Source organism: Cyanistes caeruleus, chromosome 1, assembly GCF_971803275.1.
Source record: "Cyanistes caeruleus chromosome 1, bCyaCae1.hap1.1, whole genome shotgun sequence".
NCBI classification, from domain to species: domain Eukaryota; kingdom Metazoa; phylum Chordata; class Aves; order Passeriformes; family Paridae; genus Cyanistes; species Cyanistes caeruleus.
The window spans coordinates 61,743,475-61,758,787 of NC_141701.1; the positions used below are offsets into that span (position 1 = coordinate 61,743,475).

General features: G+C 38.8%; 1 protein-coding gene across 2 annotated transcripts in view; it reads left to right on the plus strand.

Annotated features, from left to right (window-relative positions):
• The window catches only part of ELP2 (elongator acetyltransferase complex subunit 2), a 36,447-nt gene extending 26,346 nt beyond the window's left edge, over nucleotides 1–10,101 (plus strand). For both annotated transcript variants that reach the window (XM_086895750.1, XM_086895758.1), the window contains 8 exons: nucleotides 121–216; nucleotides 333–390; nucleotides 4,014–4,086; nucleotides 4,487–4,673; nucleotides 6,276–6,397; nucleotides 6,897–7,039; nucleotides 7,582–7,695; nucleotides 8,666–10,101. In XM_086895750.1, coding sequence (XP_086751876.1) covers nucleotides 121–216; nucleotides 333–390; nucleotides 4,014–4,086; nucleotides 4,487–4,673; nucleotides 6,276–6,397; nucleotides 6,897–7,039; nucleotides 7,582–7,695; nucleotides 8,666–8,822 — 950 coding nt within the window. In that variant the 3' untranslated portion in view covers nucleotides 8,823–10,101. The remainder of the gene's footprint in view (nucleotides 1–120; nucleotides 217–332; nucleotides 391–4,013; nucleotides 4,087–4,486; nucleotides 4,674–6,275; nucleotides 6,398–6,896; nucleotides 7,040–7,581; nucleotides 7,696–8,665) is intronic.
• Nucleotides 10,102–15,313: the final 5,212 nt, after the last annotated feature.

Below are 15,313 nucleotides of genomic sequence, written 5' to 3' on the forward strand. Positions count from 1 at the left end.
GCAGAGAAACCTAGTTTCAACTACTTGTAAAAAATGTAGGTGTTTTTTACTTGTATAAGTCCTTATATTTTCCCTCTTTTCAAGTATGTTCTTTAGCTAATGAAGTCCTTACTTTAATAGGAGATATGGCTGTTCAACCAGATGAGGATGAGGAATCATTTAATACCATTTCGAATCAGTATCCAGAGATTTATTTTCAACCCTTGATCCTTACAGGTATGAGAATAATTTCTGTTGTAGGAAACAGAGAATGAGGTTCATTGGCTATAAACCTAGAGCATTTTTTAGCTGATTTGAAAAAATCAAATTTGAATTGTACAAATCTTTTTTAGAACCTCCACCAGAGGATCACTTGCTGCAGAATACCTTATGGCCTGAAATTCAGAAGTTGTAAGTTTTATTTTTCCTTTTCTTGATTTTACAAAATTTCCAGAAAGCTGTTGCAACATGTTAATGTAGCTTGGTCTTGTAACTCTTCCTATTTTGCTATGTCATTTGATTTTGTGTGTGCTGTATTGCTTGTAAAATAAATAAATTATCTATATATATAAATTAGTAAACAGTGAAAAAAATGGCAGTCAGAACTGATGTGTCACAATTTTATTTTACTTGGTTGTTTCTCCTTAAAACCTCTTCTATAATGAAAGTCTCTCTGTGTAAGGAGTTTTCTGCTACGTTCCACTTTGTGGCACAGGCTTGCAGATGTGGTATGGAAGTAGACGCTGAGGCATCAATGGAGTAGCTTGCCCCTAATGCCTGTCTAAGTTGTAAGGTGCAATAGATGGAAGCAGCAGCCAAACCAGGATGCATGTCTAGTGGTAGAGCAAAGTGATAAATGTTGAGTAAGATGGTTACAAATCCAGTTTGGGAATTGAATGCTGACAGAGTGGTTGTCAGTTGCAAAGATAATGGATTTATGTGGTCATGATAATTGTTTTGAGGTTGCAGAGTTTTAGAATTCTGCAGCTGTGTTTTCTTCCTTTTTGGAAATTCACAACAATTTTTGCATGAATTTTGTCACCTGATTTGTTCCCTAAGGATCCCAGTAACATGAGGCTATACTTCTACAATCTTCAAAGTTTTAGTATCAATCTTCTAAGTATAGCACAAAGAAATTGAATGATCTCAATCTCTTGTGGGTTTATTCATGTGAATCTCCTGAAAGGGATCTCGGACTGGAACAAGAATATTGAGCCTTTGCTGATGGTTACAGCTACTTCTATACATTACCAGTTTTGTGAGGGAAGAAATAAAAAGTTTTGGGAAAACACTATGCAGCTTGTTTTCAGTTGAGCAAGGGGGAAATTCTGTGGGATAGCATCTTTGCCTTCAACTGGGCAGCAAATCTGCTTTGAATGCTTTTAAGCTCTGTTACTGTGTTTGTACTAAAAAATTATTTTAGGAGGAAAGCCAGTGGATGTTAAACCATATCATAAACCATTACATTTTGTAATTTCTAACTGTTACTTTAACTGTTTTGTCTGTGCATTCTATGGCTGCTAATGCACTCACATAAGTAGATTGATAAGGGATGTTTAAATAGTGAAAAGAAGCCAAGGCGAAAATTCTTCGTTTGCCTTTGACATTCCACAAAGTCTAGTGGGACATTAATATTTTATACTCTGCTATGGGAGTACTGCTTATCTGCCTTTATATCCTGCATTCATTAAAATAACTCCATTTTATGACAGTCTTCAGATGACTTTTATCTGAGCAATTTTTTCTGTTTTTAGAAACACAGCTAATGATATAGATTATTTTATGCAAGAGCAACAAGATGTAAAGCATTCATAGACTTTCAGATTTTTTGCTCAGAGTAATCCTGAAAGAAGTAACATGAAATCACATAATGTAGATTTCAAGTTGCCATAGCAGCAGAAGAACAGTGTGAGGCACTGACTTGCTAAAAATAGCTTGTTTGTCATTGACATTTGTGTGTTCCTAGCTCTAAATTGACACCAAATTTTGAAGGATTAGTGTTGGGTTTTGCAAAGTGTTTGCTTGAGGAGGTTTTAGTATGAAGAACTTGCTGAATTTTTTACATAATATAATAACTTTAAAAATATGGTAAATCTTGTGAGAATATGCTAATCTTTATTGCCTTGGAAAATTATCATAGAAAGTTCATATGCTGCATGTTGAGTGTTGACATAAATGTATATGTTTATATGTATGTACATTTCTTGTAATACACTTGGAAGTTGGAAGAGATCCTTTTTGACACTAGCAAATTACGGTATTCATTTGTCTGGATGCTTGAAAGTCCAGTCACTCTACCTGTGCATTAAAAAAATGCTATGAATTGTACAGTGCTGAGACAAAATTGTCTGTGGTTGAAAATATAATTTCATTATTCATTCATGCAGTTGCTTCTCTCCATTGTGAACCTTTATTTGATGCTGTACTACATAGTGAAAAAATCAGATTTTGTTTATCAGAGGATGGGACTGTATTGTAGCTCTTATGTTGTCATAGATGGTGTTTTGAGACAGCATCTCCTGTTTCCAATAGCTTAATTCTCTTTACTGGAGACAGCAATGGGCTATACAGCTGCTGGTCTGACCTAGGATAGTCCTGCTGATGTAACTTTAAAAGAGACAATATTTTATGTTTTCTGTTTATTTAATAAGAATGGTTACATTTTGGCACTGCTGTTTAGCAAAAGAAGCATTGCATGCAGAAGTTTGAAATGTTTCTATCAACTGCTCTTCAATACTACTTTTAGGAGATTAAAACCAAAACAACTGAGGATTTGTTTCACAGGTTATTTTCCCATCATTGAATTTTAGGAAATTTATTCTTTTGATGCAATAAATATTTTTTAATTTTAGAAAATTGGCTTGCAGTGGTTTTCACTGCAAAACAGTCTCCAGGAATGTGCTTTAAAAGTAAGCATTATGATAGAACACTCGCTGGTGGCTAATTAAGAGTAAGATATGCAGTAGTACCTTCATCATTATAAGGAAATTCACAACTTAACATTTCCATTAGGGGTACACACCAGTCCCTCTCCCTGTTAAGTGGTCCAGGCACAGTTACATTTCATAAAAGCCAGTGCATTTCCAGTCTTCAGGTGTGGCTTTGGCAGTCTGTTGATGGGATATACCCAGTGACGATGCTTCGGGCTCGGTTCAACAGATCCAGACAGTAACTTGTCATTAAGTAGATGGCTGTTCTGGCTGCAAGTGAAATCTCATGAACATCAGACCTATGTAAGAGGTTAACACTGCTGACCAAAGGAATTTAAGAGAACTGCCCATCTCTTCAGAACTAGGAAAATAATAGGAAACCACCCCACCCAGCTGGTATTGAGCTGATTCTTGTCTGCTGTTTCTAGGTTGCATCTCCAATTCTACTTTACTTGCAATCTTTCTTGTGACTGATTTTAATTTGTGTTAGTCTGTATGGAATTTCTTCTTATTAGTTAAATACCGGTCTGGATATGTGAGCTTGGATTTCAGCAGAGCTCCTGCAAAGACTGATTAAAAAATGTATTCCTGGAGAAGGCTAGAAATTTTGGGGGTTTTACAGAGGTTTTTTCCTTTCCCAAAATGATACTTGTCCTTTAGTTCAGAAATCAGAAATCTGTATTTTACAGACTAGGTATTCTTTCACTGCATGTTTGTGGCATATTTCTTCAGTGGTTTTCAGATATGTGGCTTATGATTTTTATTGGGAGTGTTAAAATTGCTTTTTTAAAAAAAAAGGATACATTAAATGCTGCTTTAATCTGCTTTGTTAGCCATTAGGGTAGCTTTTGCAGTGCTGATGCTTTAAGACTATGGAATGGGCTGGAGAGATTTTTCTATAGCCAGTTTCTGATGGAAGAATTTGTGCAGAAGTTTAAACTGAATGCTGAACAAATTATTTGAGATGTAATACTGAAACAGTGGTGAGAAGTTCCTGGCAGGTGCCTTTTGTTTCTGAAAAGGGATTTAAATTGATATCATAACTTTGATACATACTGCAGAAATGACTGTGATGTGTTAAATTTGTTTTCACATCTATTTCAGATATGGACATGGATATGAAATTTTTTGTGTTGCTTGCAATAATTCAAACACTGTAATTGCCTCAGCATGTAAGGTAAGAAAAGTTTCTAGCACCACCTAGTGAAAACTGCTATCCAATTTCTAGGGCTGAAATATCTTGTTTCACAAAACGTGAAAGATTTTGTATAAGTGACAGTTGCCTTGCAAAGGTGAGGGTGGATTTCCAGTAAGTTATTATTCCTAAATTGTGTATGATTCATTTGATGATATTAGTAACTTCTAACCAATATAGGTCTGAAATGTTTTCTTACTGATTTATTGTCAACATTAGAGGAAAGTAGGGAAACAATGTTGAAACGTCCCAGAGGAAAGCTGTGTCTTACTTAATTGCAAGCCTTAAAACAAGCTGTCTAATATCTTAGTGCTTTGAAATGTGTGACTTTCGTACTTGCTCTCGTTAATTTGCACTGATATTTTTTTTTCCATCCATACAGGCTTCCAAAAAAGAACATGCAGCAATTATTTTATGGAGCACTACTTCTTGGAAGAAACTGCAGAGTTTGTCTTTTCACAATCTGACTGTTACTCAGCTGGCATTTTCTCCTGATGACAGCTTTCTACTAGCTGTTTCTAGAGACAGGAATTGGTCACTGTGGAGGAAACAAGATTCCTCAGAGTCAGGTAAGATATGTGAAGTGGATATACACATTTGTAGACTTGGCAGTTTGTTCAGTATTTTTGGCTGCAAAATACTTGGAAGAGAATTGATAAAATATTTTAATGGACATTTTGCTTACAACTTTGAAGAATTATTAGTGTTGTGAGCTCTTGTGGATTTAAGAAATGCAATTAATGTGTGAAAAGATAGAAAGGAAATTATAATGCAGGGAAGAATATAATCAGGCTTTAGATGGTGTTTAATTGATGGATGTAATGCAGTCTGCTGTCCTCATGCCTTCTGCATGTGATTGTACGTTTGACTTACTGAAATTAAGTATACAAGCTGAGCTTCAGATTGGCATTCTGTCAAGGAGAGCCTTCATCACAGAGTTCTGTGCAGGCGTAGCCAGAAGGTTCAGTGCTGCACCCATATCCAGCATGGGCTGCCTTGTCCTTGCTTGCATGGATGACACTTTGAGACTCTTGACAGGATTAATCTCTGTTTTTGGTGTGGCTTTCTGATAATCCTGCACAATTGATTAATTTGACTAGGACTGGCTATGTCTGGAAAAAGAGCTGATAGTAAGGATTCAGTTGACTTCCTCATTAAGACTTTGAGGCTTGCGAAATCATGAGGAGATTGCTGTTGAATACTTTAATAGAATCCTAGAACAGATGCTTGTGCTGAAAGCGATTATCATTGCACTCTTGGCTTAATAGCATATAAACACTGCTGGGCTCTATAGAATGTTCCTAGAGACTTGGCAGTGAGTTTTGGCCCCTTCAGACAGTGTCCAGTTGTATCCTGGCTTGAATTTCTGTTCTATTCAGACTTCTATTCTAAAGCCTGGCATACTGTCCACAGTAGTTACACAATGTTTCAGGATAAGGATCATGAATACTCATAGCAAGTAGAGGAAATCCTTTTTTCATCTGTTCGTCAATGACCCTTCTGTCTACAAATAACATCATTATCAGTGTAAAGCAAAACTGCTGCTATTGGCATCCCAAGAAGTGGTTATTCAAAGTCTATGCTCCAAAATGACAACCTTTTCTACTTAGGAAAAGCATTCCCATTTACTGATCTGCTGATCAGATTTAGTGCCTGATTGTATACATGCTGAAATACAAGCTTGTCTCTTTGGGAACATGTTTATCTTTACAACTGGGCCATTATGATTTGAGCAGTTGTAGCTTTACTGGTAAACGGGAGCTTTAGTGAAATTACTGGGGAAATGTGAACACATGGTAAATGTTGCAATATTCAAAAACTTCTGAAGTCAGTGTTCTTAAAAAAACTTGATAGAAGTAACCTGAAGATGTTATACTTGGACTTAAATTCTTCTGAAAAAGAAATGCATTTAAAAGATTGAAATGTTCCTACTGTATACCCTACTTAGGGTTATAAGGGATTACTGATATGGTCTTGAACATAGTTATTGCTGTGGTAAATGCTGGGAAAAAAATATTTGTGTAGGCCAAAGTATTCCTAGTTGCTTTAAAGAGAGTGTAATAATGTCCAAGTATTTTTGCAGTTCTGACACAGAGTAGAGTAAGAGTAACAATCACTTTTAATATGTAAAGTATTGAAACAAGGCTTTTACTCTACTTGTTTTATTCCAGGACCAATCTTCACTTGCTGTGCACACACAGACAAAAATACAGCTGTTCACAGTCGAATCATTTGGTCGTGTGATTGGACACCAGACAGCAAGTATTTTATTACTGGTAGTCGGGACAAAAAGGTAATTAATGTTAAAGGAATTTAGGAAGCCCAGAGTTATTTTAAATGTCTTTTAGAATAACAAACACTGTGTTCTAATGAACCCCTATTTTATATATACACAAAAATCTTATTGCATGTATTAACACAGAAATCAGTGATACTTTCATAAGCTAAATAAAGTGCTTGAATATGTATATACAAGACTGTGGGCTGCCAGTTGGACATTCTCCCTTGGTTTTTTCATGCAGTAAGACAAGCATATGTCGCATAATTCTATGGGTCTCAAGTTTTTCTTTTAACTTTCATAACAGAATCTGGTTTTGTTGTCAGTAACTTTAATGAAATCAGACGGTCTGCCTACAAAGTTGAATCTTTGTAGGTAGAGATTTTTTTTTTTCCATTTTTAGGTCATTCACTGTGCCCTGGAATTATTTTAATTAAGTTATTCCTTATGTTTTCGTATGTACATTTACAAGAAGATTAAAGTGGAAGTTCACAGAGGACTCTTTTTCTTACAGGTCATTATCTGGGGCCAGTGTGATTTGTCAGTGATTTCTGAAGGGAATGAGCTGGATTCAATCAAGCCTTGTTCAACAGTTCTGGATGCTGGGGATTCTGTGACTGCTGTTGGTATCAGCCGTGTGCTTACTCCTGATGGAAGGTATTGCTGTTTTTTTGTAATCTCATTTTGTGTTTAATCTGAAAGAAGTATTTATCCCTTTAAGTCAACTAGTTTCCTGTGGCTAAACAGCTCCCAAAATCTACCTGTCAATTGTTTTGACCATTCTTTAACAGAATGAGCTTCCTTTTTTTTCTCTCCTAGCCGCCTTTCAGGTATATGATGACTTCTCCAAGCAGTGTAATGAGAAAATGAAAGTGAGAGCGGGGAGAGACACATTATGACACCCAGAGACATTAATTCTTCCAACAATATTGACTAATCTGGTGTCGTGATAACCTTGTTATTTTTCTCTATCCAAATATATGTAGCAGGTTTCTGCTTTGCTTTTTTTTTTTTGGTTTTTTTGTGAAGCAGCTGTGATGTATTAATTTTTTTCATGGAAAAGTAAATTTAAAGATTTAAAGGGCAAGGTGCAACAACAGTGCTTGACTGCTAGTTCTTTCTGTTCTGCATTAGAACTAACCTCACTGAGCTGTCTACTGTAATTTCTAATGAAATTAATGTAATTATTCTCTTGATAGATACATTGTTGCAGTAGGCTTAGAGAATGGGAAGATTATCTTGTACACATGGAAGCAAAGTGGGAAAGAACCAACACTGGCTGACTGGACCACAACTGTTGAGATAGATAACAGGTATACTTTTGAAGTGAGTTAGGAGCAATGAAATATTATTCTTCAGACTAGTGGTGCTGGAGTTCTGTTCTTAAAGTATAAAATATATTAATCTAGTTTATTTCTACACCAAAAATTGTTATCCTTTTAGGAAAAGTTTGATCCCTGAAAGTCTAAAGATATCTTAAAGCAAAACCCAGAAGTAAAAATATTGGTTATTTAGATGTATTAAAAAAACCTCCCAACAAATATGAACAAAAACCAGAGCGGGCTTAAACCCCAAAATACTTCATGCTATGCAAATGCTTTAAGAAGTATTACCTTTTGTTTACCCTACTTAGAGAAAAGCTTTCCCTTTAGTCATAAATATGATGATAGAAAACACTGAAGAGAGAGTGGAAAGGGTCATTGTCTATGTACATCAGCAAACATTCTGGAGTGAATGGCAGCAAGCTTTTGAGAGCAGCTTCCACCAAAAAAACTGAAGGAATGACAACTGTATGTGAGATTGCTGTGGTGACAGCTAGAGAGACTTTGTGGAGAGACTTGAAATGTTTCACTTAAAGCATTCCCCTGTGTTCTTCTATCACACACTGGCATTGAGAGTAACAGAAATGGAAGCTGATGGTGATTCTGGCCTGTCTTGACTTGCAGTGAATGGGAAAGAGACACCAGATAACAGGAAATCGCAGGCTAAAAGCCAGAAATCTGTCATATCTAAGTAACTGAGATGCTCAACCTCCAGCTTAATGTGGTAAAACTGAAAATCAATAGCTGTTTGAATTATTGATGAGTGAGAGGATAAAACGTCATTAGTGTTAATGACCCTGCTTAATAAGAGCTTAATACCTGCTGGTTGTCACAAGTCAGTTTTTCCTCAGTTGGTAGTGTTAACTGAAGAGTACTAATTGCATGAATGTTGGCGTTTACACTCACATGCCCAACTGTGTTTAACATTTTGCAGTTACGTATGGATTTCTTTTTCTTGCAGCCAAAGTCATGCTCTTGCTGTGAAACGCTTATGTTGGAGACATCATGCAGGCAGAGCTGGACATAATGATGAGAACAGCAGCAAGTGGTTACAGCTTGCAAGTTGTGGAGCCGATCACTGTGTTAAAATATTCAATGTCAACAGATTTGCTCTTTAGCAAAGACAGCAGGCCTGTTTGTGCCAAACAGATTCACAGCATTTTATTTCAACTTTTAGCCACTTTGATTATTGAATTTTCTGTTTTCTGCTGTGGAAAGTAAAATATCTGACATGTAACATACTAAAGTAACTTCGGTGGAAGTTGGAAATGTCAAATATTTTTTGTAATCCTGCATTTCTGGGAATATGAAGTATATGCTTTGTTTGGTGAATATCCTGGAACTGAGGGGTGGGAGGTGGGGTGGGTCATGGGAGGATAATGAGAGAGCTTTGTTTGCTGTGTCTTGAAGGGTAGGTGGGAAGCTGCTGATACTTGGGTTCTTCTGTGTTTGAGGTTCCACCTGGAGTACTGAATTTATTTTTAACTCCTCTTGCTATTAAACTTTACTGTTGGTGGGCCTGCCAGTGCTGCCAAGCACATACACAATGTGCAGCCAGAGATCAGGGTTGAACATGAAGCTTTCTTTGATTGCCTTTGAATGTGTATTACAGCCCTGGTCCAAGTCTGAGGCCACCTGGCTTCAGAAGGAGTAGTTTGTGTTCAGATGCTTGGAACAGGCCTGCTTGATGTTATTCCTTTATTCTGCTGTGCAAGGCTGAACTCGTGCTTCTTGGTCAGGTGGGGCTTAAAGCTGAACTCACAGATCACTTAAATCTTTGGGTGTCTCCCCTGTGAGCTCTCTCTGAGCAGGGTGTCATAGAAGAGCCACCCCTGAGACTCTTGGAGGGCTATCCTCCAGTTTGGACTGGAAAAGCTTATCACTAGGCAGGAGCTAAAGGAGGCAGCCATTCCTTACAATGCCTTTAGGCTCCTCCTAACTTTTGAGGGCTCCCTCTTTGCTCTGGTGAAAACAAGTTAACTTAGTTGTCCCACAGTGTAATTTAAATAGAGTTTTAATAGACTGAGAGTACTTCAGGACTTCACATCAGCAGGTCTGTATCTGGCTCCAAAGTCTAATTTAGAAATTAGTTAAATTTTGAGAATGAAATTATTGTTACTCCAGAACTACTTGGTAGCTGTAAATGACAGTGCAGAGGTAACTGGAATTGTGTTTAACTTTTTGCTGTGTTGGATATTTAGATTAAGAGTGCAGCTCTTTCAGAGTGGGCTATATTTTTCTGAGTAATTATGGTTTATGCCTTGAAAGTGTTTATGGCTTGAAAGGTTTTGTATTTTAGCTCTTCATTTTCAGCCATTAAAAAAAAAAATTCTTTAAAATGGGGACAGGAGAATAAAAAAAAATTATTTACTAATAAAGATTATTTGCTACATTTTACTTGTGGTACCCAGTGCTTTCTGTACACGAATGCTTTGGTATTCAAACTAAAGTATTTCACTTGTCTGGAAATTTTTAAGCAACTGTATCCTGGGAAGAGAAAGACATAACTTACCACATAACTTATCATAACTTATAACTTATCACTCATGAGGTTTCTAAAAGCTGCCAAAAGTGGGACTTTATTCTGTGTCACAATTGCAGTCTTGTATATTAAAATTTGATGATAATACTATACAATTCTTTCCAATAGTAGTATATCTTGTTATGTGGCCACTTCTGGGTATAGGTGGCAATGAAACATCCTATTAGTCGTCCCTCTCTTTTATTTTGTGAAATGCTGTCATTAAACAAGCATCAGCTACTAGAGGATTTAGTAATCCACTCTGTTACCCCTGGGATTTGGTGACTCAATCACATTCATTGTTCCAGCTTTTCATGTACCAGATTAGTCTGTTGGTCTCCTAAGTCTAAATGTTTATAATAGACACTTCTAATTTTCACTTAAGTTAGAGGTTAGACACCTCAACACATGATTAATTTTATGTATGATACTATCTTAGCTCACACATCGCTTTGCTATGCATTTAGTAGGTGTGACTTTTATATAAACCTTTATCTTCTCATAAATCCACACATGTCTTTTCAAAATGTAAATCAGCATGTAAAAAATACTAAGAAATGAGCTGCTGTCAATGTACCTGGTGCTGTGAAATTCTCTGCTTGTTGTACAGTGCCACTGAAAGTGGAGCTGAGCAAATTGATGGGGTAAACTGAAGTTTTGTAAAGAACATTCTAGTACCTTTTGATGCATCTGAGGTAAAGCCATCCCATGAAGATTTTGGATGCATATTATCAGTATTTACTGGTTGTATGCTAATTTTGAAGAGACTTTGCGGTCAAAGATGTGAACAAACCTTTATGTAATCAGGCCTAAAGGAGGAGGATTGTTTTGTCTTATAGTTGAGGTGTGTGTGACAAAGCAAGCAAGAAATGGCATGGGTCTTGCTATTTATAACCAAATTCAAATAATTATTGAGACTGTCCAAAGCAATCTTAAATCTTTCAGTCCAGGATGTAGGTGTAGGCATCCTCTGTGTTGGTCTGTGTTGGACCCACAAGCCATTCTAGCACTGACATTAGAGGTGAGCATGCTGGGGTGTCCAGTGGGTGGGGAGGACAAAATGAGCTGTTTGTGTTAGCTGGGAGATGTGGGATGCTGATATTGAGCCTGAGGATCTCCTACCTGGGCTCCATGTGGCACGCTCCTAAACACTGCTGCCAAGCTATCGATTGTGTTAATTCCTTCAGTTACGAAATGGCAAAGAGGAAGCAGGTTATGCATCATGCTAAGCCTTAAATAAAGTGTTATCCTGCTGTTGTCTCTCTTGTGGGCTGAGACTTCAGAAGTCACTAGAAGCAGTTGAAAATTTCAAGGAAGTCAATTATTGAACTCTGAGATATTGAAAACATCGCTTTGGTAACTGTCTAATCTCTGTTTTCCAAAATATTTAACGTGAAGAAGTGAGACTGCTCCAAGGCTCACTGCCAACTGCAGCTAATGCAGAGATGAGGGAAGAGGAGGATGCAGCTGTGTCCTCATTTAGACTCAAATCTCACTTTAAAGAAGTGGCTGTTACAAATAAGGAAACTTTAAAATAAGCAAAATGGGAGGCAAAAATATTACTTGCTCTGTTTTAAGGAGCATCTGGAGCTGTACAACAGATGAGGCAAAATCACTGACAGGACAAAAATCAGAATTTGCCTTTTGTGTGTTGGAAGCGGGTGGAGGTGGGAGCTGTTGAGTGCAGTTCAGCAGTGCCCCATGGCTGCTCTTTTGTCAGCTGCTGTTACCAGGCTCTGCAGTGGTAGTTTGAGGCAGCAGGGCAGCGTGTTTACTCCATGACTTGCCCATCCCTTGACACTCCAAACATTCCCATTTTTTGTCCTGTGTATTGGCACACCCTCCAACAGTTGTGGGATATCCCTTCAGACACTTTTCTCTGCCAGCCAGGGACTGCCTTTATTTCCCTATGCCAATCAGCAGATTCCTCCTATCCTGCTTCTATGTTTGCTGTAGGGAGCTGGGGGCGCTGTGGGCTCAGCCCCTGGTGCTCTTGCTTAAGCACAGTTCTTGCTCTCACCTTGTGTCACCAGCTCTAGTATTTGAGCAGTTTGTGTTCAATGCATATCCAAACATTGTCATTTTCTGCAGCAACTCATCCTATGCTGCAATGCAGTAATAAAACTAGAAATGACCTCTCTCTCTGGACGGAATTTAGGGTAGACCATGTGACAAATCCCAGTGCTGTTCCACAATAATGGGGTATCCTGGGGTAGCTTTACCAACCAGACATGCCCTGGGCTTGAAGTCCTTGAGGAGAGCTGCTCCATGTAATTGGTGTTTGCAGGACTCAGCCAGCATTACAGTTGCACAGATGAGGAGAGGTGTGTCTGAGGTAATCGCTGTGTTACGGTGGTGTCACCCTTATATAGACTCCAGCAGATCCCAGCTGAAATAACAAGGGATGCAGCAAACAGTTTTTTGGGGTTTTTTTACTGCAGAGGAGCTGTTCCCCTTGCATCAAAAGCTTGTGCTAACACCAATCTTGTCCTGCCTCATTTTATATTTTCTAAGGGCTTTTCTGTCTTTACTCACCCCCTCATCTTTTAAGAAGATGTTTTGCCTTCTTGGTTGGTTCCCTTCTCCATTCCTGCAGGCCCCTAAATACTCCTGTAACTAATTCATATTTTCTCAACATCTCTCTCTTCGTATTGTTCTTGTAAAATAATCCAGTGCTTCCTAATACATGATCCTGGGAGAATTCATATGTATCAAGCATAACATCCTCTTGGTATTTTCTGTTCTGCCTTCTGTGTCTCTGATCCTTCCTTTGCTAGGTTTTGGGCTTTTGGTATTTACACAGCCTGTCCAGCATCATTACCTCCTTTCTCCCTGACAGCAAATTACTGGCATACGTGTGAGCAGCATGCCCTTCTCTCTTGCTAAAGCATAAGCTGTCTACCTGCCAGTGGGGGGAATTTTGCTCTACAAAAATGAATTGACTGCAGTCTCCCCAAGGGAAGCTTTCCAAGTGCTTTTCAAGATAAAGCAATCATTACATTTGTCTCTCTGTTTCATAATCTTGGAGAGTCTCCTTCCTGTGAGTTATCATATAAAGATGTGTCTCTCTGAGAGAATGTCTCAACTCTGCAGACACGCTTTTTAGAGTATGGTAGCTTTCTGCTGTTTAAGTTTTTACTTTTAACATGGCAGGCAGTCCTGTATTCAGTTCTTTGGATGCCACAAGTTTTCACCACTCTCCACAGAGAGCACAGAGCTGCAACACATGATTCTCTCTCTGCAGAAGTTCAGCCAGGGAGGTTGAAACAGGTGCATTGCAGGGAAGCTCCTAAGGTGCTTGTAGGTCTTCAGAATGGGTCTGTCTGACCTTCACAGGTGCAAAAATAGTGACACAGAAGCCTCTTGTGGGTATTCTGGTCAAACTTCTGCTTCTTTGGTGTGTGCACACAGTCTCTTTATATCACAGGCATTGCTGTGCCTTCATTGACAGCTCCAGGTCACAAAATCCACTGGGACTAGTTGAAGTGGGAGCCCCTTTGCAGCTGGTGAGCATTGATTCAGGCTGGCAGACCTCCCCTATAGTTACAGGTACATGGAATGTAGGCTGTTAAAGATAATAAAAAGGTATAAATGTTGGTTTTGCTTAGCTACTACTAGACAAATGGCAGCTTCAATTTTTTTCTACCCATCAAAAAGAAAATTGGTGTGTTTTATCTTGTAAAAGGTATTGTCATAGCTCAAAACAGGAGTTATGTGTCTGATGATTTGCTCAAAAGTGCATTTCCATATATTCCATATATTAGTAGTATTGAAAATTGCTAGCTCAAAGCTGAAATAAAACCAGATTATATTTCACAAAGCAATAGGATCATGTGATTATTAAATTTGGAAGTGAACTCAGGAAGTCTCTCTTCCAACCTGCTCCAGGCAGGGTCAACTGTGAAATCACACCAGACTGCTCAGAGCTTCTGCCAGTCTGGTCTTGAAAGTCTCAGGAGATGGAGACTGCACAGTTTGACTGCTGACTGTATTCATGATGAAAACTTCTCTGTTCTAAACCTCTCTTGTTTTGGTTCATGCCTTCTCTTACCTTCCTTCATCTCTCTGTTGAGAAGAGCTGGGCTCCATCATCTTCACCATCTCCTTCTTAGCATCAAGTATCAAGTACCTACAATGCCTTCTCTTCTCCAGGCTGAGCCTGGCCCATCCCTCCACCCTCCCCCACAGAGCAACTGATCCAGCTCCCTCTACCTTAGTGGCCCTCTGCTGCAATTGCTCCAATTTAACAACATCTTTCCTATGTTGGGAAAACCCCAAAGTGGACAAGTGCCCACAGTCTCTATGAAAGACTGAGTGTCTAAAGTCTGTGGTACAATTTCCTTTCATAGGGATCCAAGTGTATAACCCTTTTCTTTAGCATACGACTTTTTTACACTATTCCTTTGCATGCACTTTCCTGTGTGTGGTGGTGATGTGATCCCAAGACAGAGCTGCAGATTTTAATGTGTGTCTGCAGAGCTGTGATCTTCCCCATAGCTGCTGTGCAGTGTGTTCCAACATCCCCACCAGAAGGGAGCTCAGGCGTTGCTCTGGCCACATGGCATATTGCTTCTGGGAGCCAAAGAGCTCCTGTGATACTAGTTAAATGTTCTTGCACCATGCCTCTGCCACTGGTGAGGTGAAAAGGGCAGAGGAAAGATGGTTTGGCTCTGTCTGGAAGCTCCCTCCATCTCTTGCCTCCATTTGAGTGTAGGGTGCCTGGCCCCAGAGAGCAGGGCAGCCAGCCCAGGCAGGCGTCCAGAGCCCATGGGAGAGCTGCAGTCAGTCTTAAATGTTTCCCTGTGACTTGGGGTGGCCATTGCAGCCATCTATTTAGATAATTGAGAGCTGATGCAGGCACTGTTATATTGGTTGTAAACCCAAACAGTCCCTCACCCCTAAAATTCTAGATTTAAAAAATTGCTTACCTTCTATCGCAGAGGAAAATAAATGGATGCTGTTTTATATGCCTGAACTGTGGTAATTGCACTGAAAAATCACTGAGTTGGTTGCTTCCACATGCCCAGGACCACCAGGTGGCAATATAAGAAAAAGGATGTATTTGCAGGGCCTGTCATGCATACCCAA